General features: G+C 41.7%; 1 protein-coding gene across 6 annotated transcripts in view; it reads right to left on the bottom strand.

Moving 5' to 3' along the window:
• LOC106583170 (sodium channel protein type 8 subunit alpha) overlaps positions 1–20,742 on the bottom strand; it is a 118,558-nt gene that overhangs the window by 53,501 nt on the left and 44,315 nt on the right. For 4 of the 6 annotated variants that reach the window (XM_045705343.1, XM_014167045.2, XM_014167047.2 and 1 more), the window contains 5 exons: positions 5,319–5,382; positions 4,992–5,133; positions 3,588–3,794; positions 3,443–3,451; positions 2,617–2,934 (listed from right to left, as the gene is read on the bottom strand). In XM_045705343.1, coding sequence (XP_045561299.1) covers positions 2,617–2,934; positions 3,443–3,451; positions 3,588–3,794; positions 4,992–5,133; positions 5,319–5,382 — 740 coding nt within the window. The remainder of the gene's footprint in view (positions 1–2,616; positions 2,935–3,442; positions 3,452–3,587; positions 3,795–4,991; positions 5,134–5,318; positions 5,383–20,742) is intronic. The other 2 variants (XM_045705344.1, XM_014167048.2) reach the window with 1 other exon arrangement.

Raw genomic sequence — 20,742 nt, 5'->3', positions numbered from 1 at the left:
TCAGTAATAATGCCAAAATCCAAATAAATGTATTGTGGAGAGAAGAGACACAACCCTTCAGTGACATAACAGCTTTTCAAAATGTAGCTGGGTTCCCTGTACATTCAGATAGTGTATTAACATAATAATCTGATTTTGCTTTTTTAACTAGTTTTACACACATATTTCTCAATTGCCTGACAGACTGCCAGTCTGGGCTCGAGTCTGTGAATCTAGCTTTGTCCCAGGCAACATGCCTGTTGTGTAGGACTACAGATAGCTCTCGACAACCAAGGGCAAGACCTATTTTTAATTCTCAGTTTTTTTTAAAAGAGCATGTTTATCTACAATATAATTGAAAACATTTGCGAAGTGGTTCAGAATCAACTCTGGGTCAGGTATAGATGCAATACAATCAAAGTCAACTAAATAAAAAGTCACAAAAAAATGCCTGTTCATTGAAATGTTTAAAATTCCTCTTGTTGATAAAACAAGGTTTGGATCTAGGCATCCGCATATCCCTGACACATACAATGGGACAGTGGTCACTAATATCCAAAGCAAATACCCCACTCCCAGCATATTTCTAAGGAGTATTTGTAAATATGAGGTCAATCAAAGTCGATTTCATAGGGTCCTTTAAGTTAGGACGAGTAGACTTTGTAATCAGCTGGGTGATATTTAGATTAGTACAAAAATTCTTTAAACAGTCAGCAACCTTCGTTCCCCATGCAATATTAAAATCTCCAGCGATCAACAGCTCTGGGGTAGTAAAAATGGCAATTAAATCAGTGAGTTTGTTTAGTAGATCTTGGCAGAGGGTGGACAATAGATTCATATAACTGTTATTTTTTTAGTTTGAAACCAACTGAAGATTTCAAGCCAACAATTCAAATTGTTTAGGACTGGAGGTAGCCTTTCTTTAACAGAGACACAGAAATAAGATTCTTCGTGGAAATAGCAACATCACCACCTTTGCCTTTCCTATCAGCCCTAAACACATTGTAACCATCCATAGCAACCTCAGAGTATCAGTCAACCAGGTTTCAGATAAAATAAAAATATCAGGGTCTGCCTGAGAGGCCCAGATCTTGACATGATCCAGTTCAGGTAATAAACTACGAATGTTAAGATGTAAAAATGTCAAACCTTTTCTGCATTTCAAATCACACAGAGTTCCAATACAAGTCAGATTACTTTGAGATTCCAGAAAAACAGGAGACTCAAATTGGATTACACCTTTTAGGAAAAGAAAACAAAGTAGGAATAACAATTATATTTCCACAGTTAGCACCATTAGGCATGTCACCACTTTCAGATACAACATGTGGAACTCTCACAGTGACTAAAGAGGAGATGGTAAAAACGGACTTACATGTAATGCTAATATTGTCCTCACATCAATTTAGTTGACCAAGAACCTTTCCAATGTTTGATGACAACAGCCGGGGGCCATTTTCACCAAGGTGAATTCTGTCTTTCACAAAGTAGCCAGGCCTATTCCAGAAGGAGTCAAAATTGTCAACGAAGGACATGCCCAAGTCCTCGGTCAGACGCATTAACCACTGGTGAAGAGACCAAAGACGGCTAAAATAGTCAGTCCCACAACGGCGAGGAGATGGAATTGGGCCCGAGACAATTATATGTTCTGCTAATTTCTGAGCATTCTCTAAGAGCTGGATGAAATTGTCTCTTAGCATTACAGATTTCACACGCATAATATCATTAGACCCAATATGCAACACAACTCTTTTCAGAGCAGGAATCTGTTTCTTGATGGTGGGCATGACTTCCAATATACCCTAGCTCCAGGAAAACCAAGTGTACAGGTATTTCTGACTTCCACCAATCTAACCATGAGCTTCCCATAATAATGGTTGATGGCTGTTGTCCATTTCAAGCCGGAGCCCTCAGTCCAACCCTAGCCCCACCAGGGGCTCCTCTAACTAGCCCCCCACAAATGACAGGAATAGCAGAGCCCACCGTAGACTCCGGTGAAGCAGAAACCACCTTAGACCCCAGCGATGCCATGACAACAGTGGCCGATACAGAAAGGAACCTCTCACGCTCCATGTTGTGGGTATGCTTGATATTCGCAATGACTGGGGTGTTTTTCACGATAAATAGAGGAAAACCTGGTTCAGTCTACTTTCCACCAGACAATGGGAGACAAATTCACCTTTCAGCAGGACAATAACCTAAAGCACAAAGCCAAATCTATACTGGAGTTACTTACCAAGACAGTGAATTCTCCTGAGTGACCTAGTTACAGTTTTGACTTAAATCTGCTTAAGCATGGCAAGACTTAAAAATGGCTGTCTAGCAATGATCAACGACTAAACAGAACTTAAAGAATTTTCTAAAGTGTAATGCGCAAATATTGCACAATCCAGATGTGCAAATCACTTAGGTGTAATCGCTGCCAAATTTGTTTCTTACATTGACTCAAGATATACAAGTGATTTATTTTTATAATACATTTTTTTGTTGTTGAGTTTTTCCATCCCCTTTGACATTAGTGTATTTTGTGTAGATCGTTGACAAAAAAGAAAAACTTTATTCATATGAATCTCACTTTGTGTAACAGTAAAATGTGAAGAAATTGTTTATCTTTTATTGTCTCGTGCTAGATTTTACCTGGTTCATGATGGACGTTTTGCGTCCCAGCCGGCTGCCCGGGAAACGGAAGATGCTCCTCTTGCTGCCGTCGTCCGACTCTGACTTAACGTGCTTCTCGTGGTCGACCTTCTCGCCCTTCTCTCCCTTCTCCTTCTTCTCCTCCTCTTTCTGACGTGACTTCTTCTTGCGGTTGCGTCGTTCCTTCGCGCTCTTGGAGCTGAGCTTGGACGCCTCGGAGGAGCTGCGTGATAGTTGTCCACCGCCCTCCGTTGCGTCTCCCCCCTCTACCGCGTCGCCCACCGAAACCGTGCCCGCCGAGGTCGCCATGGCAGCAGCCTGAGGGTGAGGAGGTGGGGGACAGATAAGAGAGGGGAGAAGTGAAGGGAGTCAGACAGATGGACTAGGGCTGACCCCAATTATTCTTATCGATTCTGATTTGATTTGTTTACTCTGATTCAAATCACTTTTTGATGATTTGAATATTTGCTCAACAATATCTTAGCATGAAGCATGGAGCATGAGTTACTCAGTAGGCTATAGCATATGTCTTCTGCAGAGGAACAAGACAAAGCCATGAGAAAACAGGTTTAGCTAAGTCATGGATATTAAAGTCCTAAAAACAGGTTGGCTCACTAATACGTTATCACATGGAAAACACCCTTTTAGGATGAGAAACACCTGATTTTGGCACAAGTACAGCTGAGTAGCATTAACTGACATTACTAACATAAGCTACAATTTTGTGGTTTGTGTATTAAACAAAATGATGAAATCGATAAGAATTTACAAAGACAGACAGGCAGACTGACAGACAGACAGCACCCACACCCAGTCTGTGACTAACCTGGGCATCCTGAAGAGTGGCAAGACAGAACAGGTAAGAGAAGGGAGAGGTGAAGGGAGTGAGACTTACACAGACAGACACAGACCCAGCAATTAGACAGACAGACAGACGCCTCACCACCCAGGCTAACCAGGGAGGGACTAACCTGTGCATCCTCCTGCTGGTTCTTGATCTGCTCCAGCATGGCTTTGAACTCGGCCTCTTTCTGCTCGGCCTCTTCTATTGTTGCCTGGTTCTGCTCCTCATAGGCCATGGCCACCACAGCCAGGATCAGATTGACCAGGTAGAACGATCCAACGAAAATCACCAACACAAAGAAGATCATGTAGGTTTTCCCTGCCGCTCGCAGAGTCTGGAAGGGAGGGAGAGGAGGAATGATAGAAAGAGAAAGACGGAAAACAAGGAGAAACAACATATACAGTTACAATGGTCACAATGAATAAACATGATCATCTTGATTCATTCACTGTTCAGAGTGGCAGTATTTAGCTTTTTCTATTGGAGTTGTATTCTCCCATGCTTCTCCAGAGTTGAGGTACTTCCCTGTGCCTGTCTGTCAATGCATGGTGTTTCTATCTGTGGCACTGTTAGCAGTGCTTTAACGTCAACCAATGGGTTTCTCTGGGAATGGGTGCTGGCACGTCTATACCAGGGGTGTGTGTGTGCACTTTTTTTGCACTTGTGAAATGTAGGCTATACAAGCCTACGATCATGAATATGAAAGCCTGTCTCTATGCGTTATGAACATGTATAATCTACATCAATAGGTATACAAAATTAGGAGAAAACAAGGCTATTATAAGAGTGTCCTCCCCTCCTCAATAGCCACCTTTTACCGAGGATACTAATACAGTATGTATCCTACCACAGAAGTGTTTTTTAATCTGCCACTCCCCCTTTGAATCAGCTTTTGTTTTGTCAGAGGAGAAAAACATGCACACGTTTAAAAACAATATGCTACTTATTGTTTTATCTACAAAATGTCTTTCCCAACTAACTTAATTTGTTTTGAGCACTTTACATATTTATTTTAGGATACACCCCTGTAAATGTAAATTTGCCTGCAGGTGTGACATAGATTACGACCGAACACCAGATATCAGATTCAACTCTGAGATAGACCAGTCCTTGACAGGAATCAGTCATCGACCCACAATTTGACTTTTTGATTCGCCCGATGCCTGTTTTTCACCAACCTGCTGGTCAAATTCAAAGGGCAAAGAAACCCAGAGAGCGTAAGTGCTGAGAGGCTATTTGCTGATTCACTGTCATGTACTGTAAGTTTGATGGTGGTTTCTTTCCATGTTGTAGACAGGGCAGAAATACCAACTTTAATAACCAAATTAATCATTAAAGGACAGTACTGCTGAACTGACAGTCCCCAGCTCAAAAGAACAAGATAGAGCTGTCTCAATCCATCAGTTTGGTTTCAATGCTCTCCGGCTGCTCATACTGTATAAGCCGCCTGCATTGAATTACACTGCTTGCGCCATTACAAGCAGAAGTTATTCCGGTATACATTTTCTGTCTATGACAAACTCGGCCTTACCAACATGTAGAGGTTCTCCCAAAAGTCTTGGGTCATGAGGCGGAAGAGAGTGAGGAAGGCCCAGCCGAAGCTATCAAAGCTGGTGTAGCCGTAGTTTGGGTTTCTCCCGGCCTTCATACATGTGTAGCCCTCAGGGCACCGCCTGGGAGGAAGGAAGGAACGAACGGAGGGGAGGAGGGGGAGTCATGATTTTCAAGCAAATCTTCCAATTTATGTTTTGTGTGAACGTCCTAGTTATGTTAGTATTATGCTCTCAGTTGTTCTCTTGTATGGCGGCTATTCCAACTTACTGGAAGTTGGTTTGTAGTAATAGAGCATGAGACTCACCCTGAGTCTGAGCTGTTTCCACACAGCAGAGCATCCAGCTGCCCAGGAAGGATGTAGAAGTTGGCTGAAAAAGTGAAGGACATGTCAATATGTCTTCATTTTCATCTTCACTCAGATAATTAGACTGATTCAGACTCTTATGGTTATGTGGAATTGTGTCTGTTTCCGATGTGCCGTGGACTTACCATAATTCATGATATACTGTACTACTGCATGTTATTTTATCTAACCAGAAATGTACAAACAAATGTCTTTCCATCTAATCATGTCTACAAAGAAATGTTTTTCCGTCCAGTCATGTTGTAATGGCCCCTAATGAATTCTGAACCCTCAGTCCGTCTCTTCCCAATGCTGCCCTGCCACTTTAACTTCCTTCACATTAGGGTTGAATATTTTCCAGAAAATAACCAGGTTTCCATCCAACCTTTTTATGCAAGTAAAGTACGTTGGATAAAAAAAAAACTTCACAACAGGACTGATAGAAACAGATAAACGTTCCTAAATGTAGACGAAACTAAATACTCTAGAAAAAGGTAGGATCTTTTTGTGTTGGTAAAATGAATTATGCGAGAAATGTTAGTGGAAATGCTTTTATGCACAAATATTGACAGTCAAATCGAAGTAGACTTGGAATCATGGTCCTCCCACTACAACTCGTCAGGAAAGCATTCAGTTTATTAGGCTACAGACTAAATAAATTATGATGAACTTCACAGGGTGGTGAAAGTGCAAGGTGATGAGCTTGATGCTCCTTTCCAATAAATATCTAGAGTCTTATTCTGGTGACATGATCATTGATGCTTGGCTGCCGTTTGACAAATAAAAATAATATTGTCCATAATCTCATCATGTAGGCTATACTCGCACTGTGTCTGTGGGCTGTTGGCTAAAGAGCATGTGCCAAAACAGTGGGCACACTCGCTAAATAAACACAATTATTTTGTGAGAAAGCCATCAGTAGTGTTGAAAATGCGATCGAAACCCATTTAACTTGTATTCGGTACTTGGGAATTTAACAGCAAAAGTTATTTGATGTGCACTATGTCATCACGCACAGCCTTTTATCCACAAAAAGTCATATTGCTTGAAACCTATCTCTGGTGGAAAAAATTTGCATATTGTATTCATGCAGATTTTAGAACATTTGCATTAAAATCTGATGCCAATAGGATGGAAACCTAGCTAGTCTACACATGTTCCTTCCTGAGAAAATTACAAACCCCTCCCGGTTATCCCAGGTATTCCTGTTCAAACCAGAAATTATATTTAAAAGCATATAAATAAACTACCAGCTAAAAAAACTGTTCGTATAGGTTACCAATGTAAATTGATAAATATACAGTGCATTTGGAAAGTATTCAGACCCCTTGACTTTTTCCAGATTGTCTTTTTTTGTTGTTGCCTTATTCTAAAACGGATTAAATTGCCTGTCGTCCCCCCCAAAAAAATATAAAATCAATCGACACACAATACCCCATAATGACAAAGCAAAATAGGTTAGACATTTTTGCATATGTATTAAAAATAAACAGAAAAATCATATTTACATAAGTATTATAACCCTTTACTCAGTACTAGGTTGAAGCACCTTTGGTAGCGATTACAGCCTCGAGTCTTCTTGGGTATGACGCTACACGCTTTGCACACTGTCACACTGTCACGACTTCCGCCGAAGTCGGTCCCTCTCCTTGTTCGGGCGGTGTTCGAAGTCACCGGTCTTCTAGCCATCGCCGCTCCACCTTTCATTTTCCATTTGTTTTGTCTTGTTTTCCCGCACACCTGGTTCACATTCCCTCATCAGACTAAATGTATATTACCCTCTGTTTCCCCCATGTCAGTGTGTGGAATTGTTCTTTGTGTAGGGTGTTACGCTAGCGCTAGGTTTGTTTCAAACCTAGGTTTGTTTGTTTTGTTTAATCCGGTTCATGTTACCGTGGTTGTGCTTTGTGCTGCCTCGCCTGTGCCTTTGGGCCAGGGTGTATATTAAAGTTATCCTGCTATCACCCATCTCTGCTCTCCTGCGCCTGACTTCCCGGCAACCAGTCACTCACCCCGTTACACACACCTGTATTTGTGGAGTTTGACATTCTTTTCTGCAGATCCTCTCAAGCTCTGTCAGGTTGGATGAGGAGCGTTGCTGCACAGCTATTTTCAGGTCTTTCCAGAGATGTTTGATCAGAATCAAGTCTAAGCTCCGGCTGGGCCACTCAAGGAAATTCAGAGACTTGTCCTGAAGCCACTCCTGCATTGTCTTGGCTGTGTGCTTAGGGTCGTTGTCCTCCCCAGTCTGAGGTCCTGAGAATTCTGGAGCAGGTTTTCATCAAGGATCTCTCTGTACTTTGCTATGTTCATCTTTCCATCGATCCTGACTAGTCTACCAGTCCCTGAAAAACATCCCCACAGCGTCATTCTGCCACCACCATGTTTCACAGTAGGGATGGTGCCAGGTTTCCTCCAGACGTGAAGCTTGGCATTCAGGCCAAAGAGTTCAATCTTGGTTTCATCAGACCAGAGAATCTTGTTTCTCATGGTCTGAGAGTCTTTAGGTGGTTTTGGCAAACTCCAAGCGGGCTGTCTTGTGCCTTTTACTGAGGAGTGGCTTCCGTCTACCAAACATTTTGAGTGTCATTGCAAAAGGGTCTGAATACTTACGGAAATAAGGTATTCATGTTTTTCATTTGTAATATATTTGCTAAATATTTCTAAACCTGTTTTCGCTTTGTCATTATGGTGTATTGTATGTAGATTTTTGTAATCCATTTTAGAATAAGGCTGTAACGTAACAAAATGCGGAATAAGTCAAGGTGTCTGAAAACTTTCCGAAGAAACTGTACATAGTCATTGAACACTGGTCACTTAAATAATATTTACATACTATATGCATACACTGTATTCTAGTCAAAGGTCATCCTACATAACTACTGCTGTACACACCTTTTCTATTCATATACTGTCCATACACACCATCATATATACATACACAAAAGTATGTGGATTCAGCTTTTCAAATGAGTGGATTCAGCTATTTCAGCCACACCCATTGCTGACAGGTGTATATAATCGGGCACAGCCATGCAATCTCCATAGACAAACATTGGCAGTAAAATGGCCTTATTGAAGCGCTCAGTGACTTTCAACATGGCACCGTCATAGGATGCCACCTTTCCAACAAGTCAGTTCATCAAATTCCTGCCCTGCTAGAGCTGCCCTGGTCAACTGTAAGTGCTGTTATTGTGAAATGGAAACGTCTAGGAGCAACAACGGCACAGCCGTGAAGTAGTAGACAACTCAAGCTCACAGAACGGGACCGCCGAGTGCTGAAGCTCCTATTGCTTAAAAATTGTCTGTCCTCGGTTGCAACACTCACTACAGAGTTCCAAACTGCCTCTGGAAGCAATGTCAGCACAATAACTGTTCATCAGGAGCTTCATGAAATGGGTTTTCATGGCTGAGCAGCCGCACACAAGCCTAAGATCACAATGTGCAATGCCAAGCATCGGCTGGAGTGGTATAAAGCTTGCTGCCATTGGACTCTGGACCAGTGGAAACGCGTTCTCTGGAATGATGAATCACACTTCACCATCTGGCAGTCCGACAGATAAATCTGGATTTGATGCCAGAAGAACGCTACCTGCCCCAATGCATAGTGCCAACTGTAAAGTTTAGTGGAGGAGGAATAATGGTCTGGGGTTGTTTTTTTATGGTTCAGGCTAGGCTCCTTAGTTCCAGTGAAGGTAAATCTTAACGCTACAACATACAATGACATTCTGGACGATTCTGCGCTTCTAACCTTGTGGCAACAGTTTGGGGAAGGCCCTTTCCTATTTCAGCATGACAATGCCCCCATGCACAAAGCAAGGTCCATAGAGACATGGTTTGTTGAGATCGGTGTGGAAGAACTTGACTGGCCTGCACAGAGCCCTGACCTCAACCCCATCAAACACCTTTGGGATGAATTGGAACACCGACTGCGAGCCAGACCTAATCACCCAACATCAGTGCCTGACCTCACTAATGCTCTTGTGGCTGAATGGAAGCAAGTCCCCGCAGAAACGTTCAAACATATAGTGGAAAACCTTCCCAGAAAGGTGGAGGCTGTTATAGCATGATCTTGATCATCAAGGACAACAACCACCCGAGCCACTGCCTGTTCAGCCCGCTATCATCCAGAAGGCAAGGTCAGTACAGGTGCATCAAAGCGGGGGCCGAGAGACTGAAAAACAGCTTCTATCTCAAGGCCATCAGACTGTTAAACAGCCATCACTAACATTGAGTGGCTGCTGCCAACATACTGACTCAACTCTAACCACTTTATTAATGGTGAAATTGATGTAATCAATTTATCACTAGCCACTTTATATTACATAATGTTTACTTACCCTACATTACTCATCTCTTATGTATATACTGTATGCTATACCTTCTACTGCATCTTGCCATCTGATGTAATTAAATGCATCACTAGCCACTTTAAACAATGCCACTTTATATAAAATTTTCTCATACCCTACATTGCTCATCTCATATGTATATACTGTACGCTATACCATCTACTGCATCTTGCCATCTTGATGTAATGTATCACTAGCCACTTTAAACAATGTCACTTCATATAATGTTTTCATACCCTGCATTGCTCATCTCATATGTATATACTGTACTCTATACCATCTACTGCATCTTGCCTATGCCGTTCGGCCATCACTTATTTATATATTGTTATGTACATATTCATACTCATTCCTTTATACTTGTGTGTATAAGGTAGTTGTTGTGAAATTGTTAGATTACTGCATGGTCGGAACTAGAAGCACAAGCATTTCGCTACACTTGCATTAACACCTGCTAACCATGTGTATGTGACAAATAAATTTGATTTGATTTTGATTTGAGCAGCAAAGGGGGGACCAACTCCATATTAATGCCCATGATTTTTAATGAGTTGTTCGACAAGCACATGTCCACATACTTTTGGTAATATAGTGTATACATATTTATATTCATGTCCACATACTTTTGGTAATATAGTGTATACATATTTATATTCCAGACTCTGACATTGCTTGTTCTGATATTTCTTAGTTCCTTTCTTTTAATTTGTTGGATTTATGTGTATTGTTCGGTATTACTGCACTGTTGGAGCTAGAAACAAGAGTTTCACTGCACCTGCAATAACATCTGCAAAATATGTGTACGCAACCAATAAAATCAGATTTAATTTGATTGATGTAAATCTTCTACTTATCAAACTAAATTTCTTATACTGATTGGGATTTAGGGACAGTTTGAAATGTACTGGGGTGGTTCTGGTGGTCCATTGTTAGCTAGTTATGTTGAACGAGCTCGTTTGCCATCGAATTCACGGGCAGGAAACAAACAAACTTAATCTATACTAATTTAGCTGTTATAAACCGAAAAGAAAAATATATATACATTTACAAAATGTATAGGAGCTCTCTGCCTAGGCTACCTCACAGCACCATGGCAAAATTACAAAATGTGTAGAATAGCAGAAAATGAGCTCTAAAACAGCAACATTTTCTCTCAGCCTCATGGCAAAATGTATAAAATAGTATGGATTAGCTATAAAACTGCACAATGTTCCCTTTGTCCCATGGCACACAAAAAAAAAAATCCTAAACAAATAATCCCAAATGGTGACAAACGTCACTGCGCTTCATTTGAATGTTTCATTCCGTTTTGGTCAATTGTGGTTCTACTCTCGACAGTTTATTTAAGTTTTATTACAACTTTATTTAACTATAAGGTCTTGAAAGGCACAGTCCTATAATATTGTGGCCACATGCTCCCGGCAAGCCCAATTATTCAGGAAAGTTTAACATGCGCTTTGCCTCCTATGATTCAAGCGGCTGTTCCTCGCGGACCTATAACCATAACGCTTCAATATAGCGTTTGTAATTTAACGTTTAAAATGTATTACATTTTATGTCTGGCATAAACACAACCAGTCACAATGTTTTAATCTGATTAGGCCACTTCAAAAGTATCCTGTAGGCTACATGTGCACGTTTGTCCACTCCACTCTAATATAATACCAGCATCCAAACTGCACTATCATTTGAGCAATGGAAAGAGACATCTGTTACAAAACATCAAAACGTTTAATGACATTCGCAGGTTTGTCCAGATTGGCAACTCTATTTGATAGGTGTTGAAAAGTCAAACCATTATGTTGAAGCGCCCGTTATGAAGTTATGCTTTGCTTATTGGTCGTGTGGTGCATTGGCACAGAAACCAGTTGGTGGAAGATTCATTGCATATGTTTTATATAATTATACATATAGCATAACATTTTTGAAAATCTGATTTCCTCCTACCTGATCATTGTCTGCAGCCGGCTCTGATCGTAGAGTAATGAGACAGGCAGGGAGTTTCCTTCGTGGTGGTCGGCTAACCCTCAACCTTCTGGCCCGTAGCCCTGCGTGGCATTGACAGTGCCACAAAAGCATTCTGAAGTGGTAAAGTCGATATCCACGTTTTTAAACACAGGGTCGCTACAGTTATTGTTATTTGTGGTCATAATCATGATTTATTTAGTTAATTCAACGAGGTGGGTTTGCACATTTTTTACAGTAGAAGGGGAGGATCATGTGAAAATATTTGTCACGTTTGGGAGGAAGGTGCAATTTTTTGTGGCAGTTCTGTTGATACACACACTCGACCGGTGACCGCATGTTTGGATACCGGGCAGTTTAATCTCTGTACAGGGCAGACTGGGTAAAAAGGCGCAAATGGTCATGCAATAGTTATGTGCAGTTCGCGAATGTGCATACTCTTCTTGCTGATTTTAGTCATGATCCGTTTTTCTGAGTGACTCATTCATTTTAGTCGTCCCCCTCTGGGCACACCACATAATTTCAACGTGGATCATTCGGCATAGGTGTGGTAAATAGGGGTACTGAAGGTGCTTTAAATGATCTGCAGCACCCCAATCTCTTTATGTATACAACAGATTAATGTGATATCACTGTGCTTCTTCTAATTACATTCTAAAGATTACATTAAAAGTACATGGTGCAAGTGATCAATGCAGTTCGAGACTGCAGCAATTGTGAAGATCTCCACAGACCTGTGACGACCTATGCATGCTATCTTGAACATGCACGCTTTATATGATTACATATGAAGACAATTATAGTTGAAGTAACCTCAATGTGGCCATGGATGTGTTACTAATTTTAAGGTTGAATGTTACATACGTTTGTAAGATGGGTGGGGGGTGGATGAGAGGGGTGTGACAGATAGGAGGGGTCTCACTATCTTCCTGGCGGGTGGGTTGGGATGGAATGGAATGGGAGGGTGAGCTGTATGGGGATCTGGGATCATGGGAGGAGGGAGGGAAAAGGGTTCTTATGGTCTTCCACAACCTTTTAAAAAAAATTACACACATTTTCATGCCCTAATTGTACCATTTGTAACCATAAAACATGTACCAAACTGTGCCATTGTATATTCTACAGCTGTTTTTCATGATTGGTGTCAATGTTTTTTATGTAAACATTTGTAATTGGCTGATTCAGAATTTATTACAGGGAATAATCATGGCCAGCTGGTCTTGTTAGCATAAGGTTATGTGTGCCAGATTATCCGATGGGAACAGCTAACATGTAGCATTCTATCACGTGCAACTATGTCAATGATTGTAATTGACGGATACGGATTTTGAGACAGAAAAGTTTGTTTAAAGGTTTTCATATGTTCGGAAGTATTGACTCACAGGTTTGCCCTATTCATCTAGAGTACTGGTTCTCAATCCTGGTCCTGGGGACCCAAAGGGGTGCACATTTCTGTTTTTGCCCTACAACTACACAGCTGATACAAATGATCAACTCATCAAAAGGCTTTGATGATTTGAATCAGCTGTGTAGTGCTATGCAAAAACAAAAATATGAACCACTTTGGGTCCCCAGGACCAGGATTGAGAAGCACTGATCTAGAGCAAAGATACTTATGTTTCCCCTTTTGTCTGTCTGGTGTTAGCTAGTTACTGGCTAGCAAGATCTTCAGTCAGTATGGAACAAAAAGGGGGGAAGGGTCATTCAAAACTCTGACGCAGTTGTCATGTCAACACATCTGTAAGTGTTGCTGCGAACGGCAACAGAAGAGACATGCCAAACGTGAGTATAAAAAAATATTGACATCATTGATATTCATGGTCTGGCAGTCGATATATAGTTGAAGTTGGAAGTTTACATACACCTTAGCCAAATACATTTAAACTCCGTTTTTCACAATTCCTGACATTTAATCCTAGTAAAAATTCCCTGTTTTAGGTCAGTTAGGATCACCACTTTATTTTAAGAATGTGAAATGTCAGAATAATAGTAGAGAGAATGATTTATTTCAGCTTTTATTTCCTTCATCACATCTCCAGTGGGTCAGAAGTTTACATGCACTAAATTCGTATTTGGTAGCATTGCCTTTAAATTGTTTAACTTGGGTCAAATATTTCATGTAGCCTTCCACAAGCTTCCCACAATAAGTTGGGTGAATTTTGGCCCATTCCTCCTAACAGAGCTGGTGTAAATGTGTCAGGTTTGTAGGCCTCCTTGCTTGCGCACGCCTTTTCAGTTCTGCCCACAAATGTTCTATAGGATTGAGGTTAGGGCTTTGTGATGGCCACTCCAATACCTTGACTTTGTTGTCCTTAAGAAATTTTGCCACACTTTGGAAGTATGCTTGGGGTCATTGTCCATTTGAAAGACCCTTTTGCGACCAAGCTTTAACTTCCTGACTGCTGTCTTGAGATGTTGCTTCAATATATCCACATCATTTTCTTTCCTCATGATGCCATCTATTTTGTGAAGTGCACCAGTCGCTCCTGCAGCAAAGCACCCCCACAACATGATGCTGCCACCACCGTGCTTCAAGGTTGGGATGGTGTTCTTCGGCTGCCAAGCCTCCCCCTTTTTCCTCCAAACATAACGGTGGTCATTATGGCCAAACAGTTCTATTTTTGTTTCATCAGACCAGAGGATATTTCTCCAAAAAGTACCAGCTTTGTCCCCATGTGCAGTTGCAAACCGTAGTCTGGATTTTTTATGGCGGTTTTGGAGCAGTGGCTTCTTCCTTGCTGAGCGGCCTTTCAGGTTATGTCGATATAGGACTTGTTTTACTGTAGATATAGATACTTTTGTACCGGTTTCCTCCAGCATCTTCACAAGCTCCTTTGCTGTTGTTCTGGGATTGATTTGCACTTTTCGCACAAAATTACGTTCATTTCTAGGAGACAGAACGTATCTCCTTCCTGAGCGGTATGACTGCTGTGTTGTCCCATGGTGTTTATACCAAAAATGAACCAGACCTGTGGAGGTCTACAATTATTTTTCTGAGGTCTTGGCCTATTTCTTTAGATTTTCCCATGATGTCAAGCAAAGCGGCACTGAGTTTGAAGGAAGGCCTTGAAATTCATCCACAGGTACATCTCCAATTGACTCAAATGATGTCAATTAACCTATCAGAAGATTCTAAAGCCATGACATCATTTTCTGGAATTTTCCAAGCTGTTTAAAGGCACAGTCAACTTAGTGTATGTAAACTTCTGACCCACTGGAATTGTGATACAGTGAAATAATCTGTCTGTAAACAATTGTTGGAAAAATTACTTGTGTCATGCACAAAGTAGATGTCCTAACCGACTTGCCAAAACTATAGTTTGTTAACAAGAAATTTGGGGAGTGGATGAAAAACGAGTTTTAATGACTTCCGACTTCAACTGTATATATTTTATGAGATATATGCAGACCTTACTCCATCCAGTTTCAACTGATATTGTCCAAGATAAACCAGCTAGCTTGATCAAACAGTGCTGACAATTCCATTTGAGCTAACTAGCTAAAGTATACAGCATTTTGTCTATATTGATGGTGCTACAATAATGTTGATATGTTAAATTGCTTAGCTTATAAAAAACATAGTGCTGCCTTATGCATAGAGCTTCCCAAGGCCTTCGACACTGTTGCCCATTACATTCTAATTCAAAGGCTGACTGAAATAGGCCTAGATCATGCTTCTTGCAAGTGGTTTGAAATATCTGTCAGATAGGACACAATGCGTGATTTCTGAAAGTGTCAAGTCTAGTTTCCTTGATATTACAAAAGGCATACTGCAGGGGTCGTCGGTATTGGGACTGGTTCTCTTTACTATTTATATACTATTTATATGTTAAAAAGTGTAATATTAATCTGTATGCAGATGACCAAGGGTTAAATTGGGTCGGGTATTGCTGAGTCTGAGACCCGGCACCTATGATCCAAATAAGAGCCAGGCGGAACTGATTCCCGGTACCTTTCGTTAGCCTATTTGAATTATCTAATAAATAATTGTTGTCCACATTTAACTTTCCACAGCCAACAACACGAGTAAGCAACATCTAAATCAGACAACCCCCATAGTAGAATAATTTACCTATTCAATTATTTAGCCTGTCACATTCTATGCAAGAAAGTTAAATTCCTCTAAAGGCGCATTCTAATTCCAAGTGCGGCACGGAGAGACAAATATGCATGCCCAGTCATTGTAGCCTACAACGTTCTTAATTCCTTTGTGGGAAAACACACCTTTGAAATCAGTTTTGATGGCCTCTGTTAAAAGAGGATCACTGAGTTTTCTAGTGTTACTAGGATACACTTATTTCTCAAATCCCCCCCAAAATGTCAAATGCTCAATTTCAGAACCAGAGTTTTTAGCAGCGACATGGTTTATGCGCATTAGTAGGTGCCAATGGCATTGAATGCATAGGGAAGACCTGGGGCTAAATGTAACAGTCAGGTGTAAAAGGTAGACCTACATTCTATTCACAGTACATAATCCTTGGTTGGTTGAGTTCCAGTGGAACGTTTTTTTAGTACGTTCAAGTTATCAATATGTTGGTATAATTATCAACAAGATAGCCTTACGTTTAGACTTTAGTTTGTGATCTAGCTAATGATTAACCCAATTGGGTAAATGCAGATGGGCAAATCTCAGCCTATTTATTTATAGCCACTATGCTGCATCAGGTGGGCTACATAAGGTGATAATGCTTATTGCTAAATGGCACACTTGATAATATGGACTAATATGTTATGTTGGGTTCCTTTCTGGAGGGGGAAATTCTACTTTAGATGTCAGTGTAGCACATGGGGATGTGTGAAACTTACGTCCCCACTTGCGCCAGCTATTAGCTAACTTTTTCGCATGGCGCCAACTGATAAGACGCATCAGGAGGGCAGTCACGTGTGCTAGCAAGGCAGAGGTCCCAAGTTCGCGCCAGGTATGGGCCGAATCGGGAGGAAGTGGAACTCGTTAACCTCTTTGGGCTAGGGGGCTGTATTTTGACATCCGGATGAAAAGCGTGCCCAAAGTAAACTGCCTGCTACTCAGGCCCAGAGGATATGGATATGCATATAATTGGTAGATTTGGATAGAAAACACTCTAAAGTTTCTAAAACTGTTAAAATAATGTCTGTGAGTATAACAGAACTGAAATGGCAGGTGAAACCCCGAGGACAACCCCCCCCCCCCAAAAAAAAAATCTGCATAACACTGATTTCAATGGCTGGCACTTTCATTATAGGGCAAAATCCTCCCTGATTGCACTTCCTAGGGCTTCCACTAGATGTAAACAGTCTTTAGAAAGACTTTCAGGCTGGTTTGGGATTCATTTTGAAGGAGGGAAATCGGTGGATTATTGACTGAAGCGCGCCAGCTAAACTGAGTTTTTATGGATATAAAGAAGGACTTTATCGAACAAAAGGACCATTTGTAATGTAACTGAGACCTTTTGGAGTGCCAACAGAAGAAGATCTTCAAAAGTAAGGCATATATTATATCGCTATTTCTGACTTTCATGTCGCAACTGCCTGGTTGAAAATGATTTGTCATGCATTTGTATGCGGGGCACTGTCCTCAGATAATCGCATGGTTTGCTTTCGCCGTAAAGCCTTTTTGAAATCTGATACCTTGGCAGGATTAACAAGAAGTTAAGCTTTATTTTGATGTATAACACATATATTTTCAAGAATGTTAAATATTTGAATTTAGTATTTTTGAATTTCGTGCTCTGCAATTTCACCGGATGTTGGCCAGGTGGGACGCTACCATCCCACGTAAGCAAGCAGCCCTTTACATCAGATTTATTTTATTTTAATTGACCTTCTTATTGAGGAATGTAATAGTTTTTCTTCAATAAAATGTGATTTGAATATTTGTATTGCTGTATTTGACTTGTTTTATATTGTATTAGATTTTTGATTTTGTCTTATGAAATTGTATGTGCAGGGATCCATTGTGAAAGAGACCATCTTCTCAATGGTGCAATACACTACCGGTCAAAAGTTTTAGAATACCTACTCATTCAAGGGTTTTTCTTTATTAAGACATCTAAACTATGAAAACACATATGTAATCATGTAGTAACCAAAAAAGTGTTAACCAAATAAAAATATATTTATTATTTGAGATTCTTCAAATAGCCACCCTTCGCCTGACAGCTTTGCACACTCTTGGCATTCTCTCAACCAGCTTCACTTGGAATGCTTTTCCAACAGAGGCCAGGTCATCTGATGCAGCACTGCATAGTGCCCACAAAGCTCATCACTAAGCTAAGGACTCTGGGACTAAACACCTCCCTCTGCAATTGGATCCTGGACTTCCTGACGGGCCGCCCCCAGGTGGTAAGGGTAGGCAACAACACATCTGCAATGCTGATCCTCAACACGGGGGCCCCTCAGGGGTGCGTGCTTAGTTCCCTCCTGTACTCCCTGTTCACCCATGACCGCGTGGACAAGCACGACTCTAACACCATCATTAAGTTTGCCTGATCACCGACAACGATGAGACAGCTTATATGGAGGAGGTCAGAGACCTGGCAGTGTGGTGCCAGGACAACAACCTCTGCCTCAATGTGAGGAAGACAAAGGAGCTGATCGTGGACTACAGGAAAAGGAGTGCTGAACACACCCCCCTTCACATCGACGGGGCTGTAATGGAGCGGGTCGAGAGTTTCAAATTCCTTGGTGTCCACATCACCAACAAACTATCATGGTCCAAACACACCAAGACAGTTTTGAAGAGGGCACAACACCTTTCACCCTTCAGGAGACTGAAAGTATTTGGCATGGATCCTCAAAAAGTTATACAGCTGCATCATGGAGAGCATCTTGACCGGTTGCATCCCCACCTGGTATGGAAACTGATAAGGCACAGCAGAGGGTTGTGCGTATGGCCCAGTACATCACTGGGGCCAAGGTTCCTGCCATCCAGGACCTATATACTAGGCAGTGTCAGAGGAAAGCCCAAAAAATGTACAAAGTCTCCAGTCACCCAAGTCATAGACTGTTCTCTCTGCTACCGCACGGCAAGGGGGGTACCAGAGCACCAAGTCAACTGTATTTCCAAAAGGCTCCTTAACAGCTTCCACCCCCAAGCCATAAGACTGCTGAACAATTAATCAAATGGCCACCCATACTATTTACATTGACACCCCATCCCCTTTTTTTTACACTGCTACTACTCACTGTTTATTATCTATGCATAGTCACTTTACCCCTATCTACATGTACAAATTACGTCGACTAACCTGTACCCCAGCACATTGACTCGGTACCGGTACCCCCTGTATACAACCTCGTTGTTATTTTTTTATTTATTTTTTACTTTAGTTTATTTAGTAAATATTTTCTTTGGTTAAGGGTTTGTAAGTAAGCATTTCACGGTAAGGTCGACACCTGTTGTATTCGGCGGATATGACAAATAAAATTTGATTCCAATAGGAATTACACATCACTTTGCAAGCCAGTATAATGTGACTTGCAGGCCTGATGTGGCCTGTAAACCAGGAGTTTCCTAACACCACTGTGTTAGGGTATAACTAGGCCCTCAAAGAAAGGCCTTATGATATAATAACAATAAATTAGACGAGGTATGATCACAAATATCCTACCAACAGGACATCAAAAACTGTAACATTTTATGTTTCATGGAATCGTGGCTGAATGATGACATGGATATTCAGCTAGCATCGGCTAGATAGAACAGCACACTCCGGTAAGACGAGGGGGGGGGCGGTCTGTGCATATTTGTAAACAACAGCTGGTGCACGAAATCTAAGGAGGTCTCTAGATTTTGCTCGCCCGAAGTAGTGTCTTATGATAAACTGTAGACCACACTATTTGCCAAGAGTTTTCATCTATATTTTTCATGGCTGTTTATTTACCACCACAGACGGATGCTGGCACTAAGACCGCACTAAGTCAGCTGTATAAGGAAATAAGCAAACAGGAAACTGCTCACCCAGAGGTGGCGCTCCTAGTGGCCGGAGACTTTAATGAAGGGAAACTTAAATCAGTTTTACCTAATCTCTGTCAACATGTTAAATGCGCAACCAGAGGGAAAACAATTCTAAAGCACCTGTACTCCACACACAGAGACACGTACAAAGCTCTCCCTCGCCCTCCATTTGTCAAATCTGAACATAATTATTACAAGCAAAAATTAAAGCAGGAAGCACCAGTGACTCGATCTCTAAAAAAGTGGTCAGATGAAGCAAATGCTAAACTACAGGACTGTTTCGCTATCACAGACTGGAACATGTTCCAGGATTCTTCCGATTGCATTGAGGAGTACACCACATCAGTCACTGGCTTTATCAATAAGTGCATCGAGGACATCGTCCCCACAGTGACTGTACGTACATACTCCAGATGAGCTAAATCACTTCTATGCTCGTTTCGAGGCAAGCAACACTGAGGCATGCATGAGAGCTGTTCCGAACGACTAATGATCCTCAACACTGGAGCCCCTCAGGGGTGCATGCTCAGTCCCCTCCTGTACTCCCTGTTTACCCACGATTGCGTGGCCAGGCACAACTCCAACACCATCATTAAGTTTGCAGACGACAACAGTGGTAGGCCTGATCACCGACAACGGCGAGACACCCTATAGGGAGGAGGTCAGAGACCTGGCTGGGTGGTGCCAGAATAACAACCTATCCCTCAACGTAACCAAGACAACGAGATGATTGGGGACTACAGGAAAAGGAGGACCGAGCACACCCCCATTCTCATCGACGGGGCTGTAGTGGAGCAGGTTGAGAGCTTCAAGTTCCTGGGTGTCCACATCACCAACAAACTATCATGGTCCAAACACACCAAGACGGTCGTGAAGAGGGCACGACAAAGCCTCCTCAGGAAACTAAAAAGATTTGGCATGGATCCTCAGATCCTCAAAAGGTTCTACAGCTGCAACATCGAGAGCATCCTGACTGGTTGCATCACTGCCTGGTACGGCAACTGCTCGGCCTCCGACTGCAATGGACTACAGAATGTAGTGCGTACAGCCCAGTACATCACTGGGGCTAAGCTGCCTGCCATCCAGGACCTCTACACCAGGTGGTGCCAGAGGAAGGCCCTAACAATTGTCA

The sequence above is a fragment of the Salmo salar genome, chromosome ssa22 (assembly GCF_905237065.1).
Source record: "Salmo salar chromosome ssa22, Ssal_v3.1, whole genome shotgun sequence".
NCBI lineage: Eukaryota > Metazoa > Chordata > Actinopteri > Salmoniformes > Salmonidae > Salmo > Salmo salar.
The sequence above is the reverse complement of the archived record's forward strand: the minus strand, read 5'-3'. Positions and strand labels throughout refer to the sequence as shown.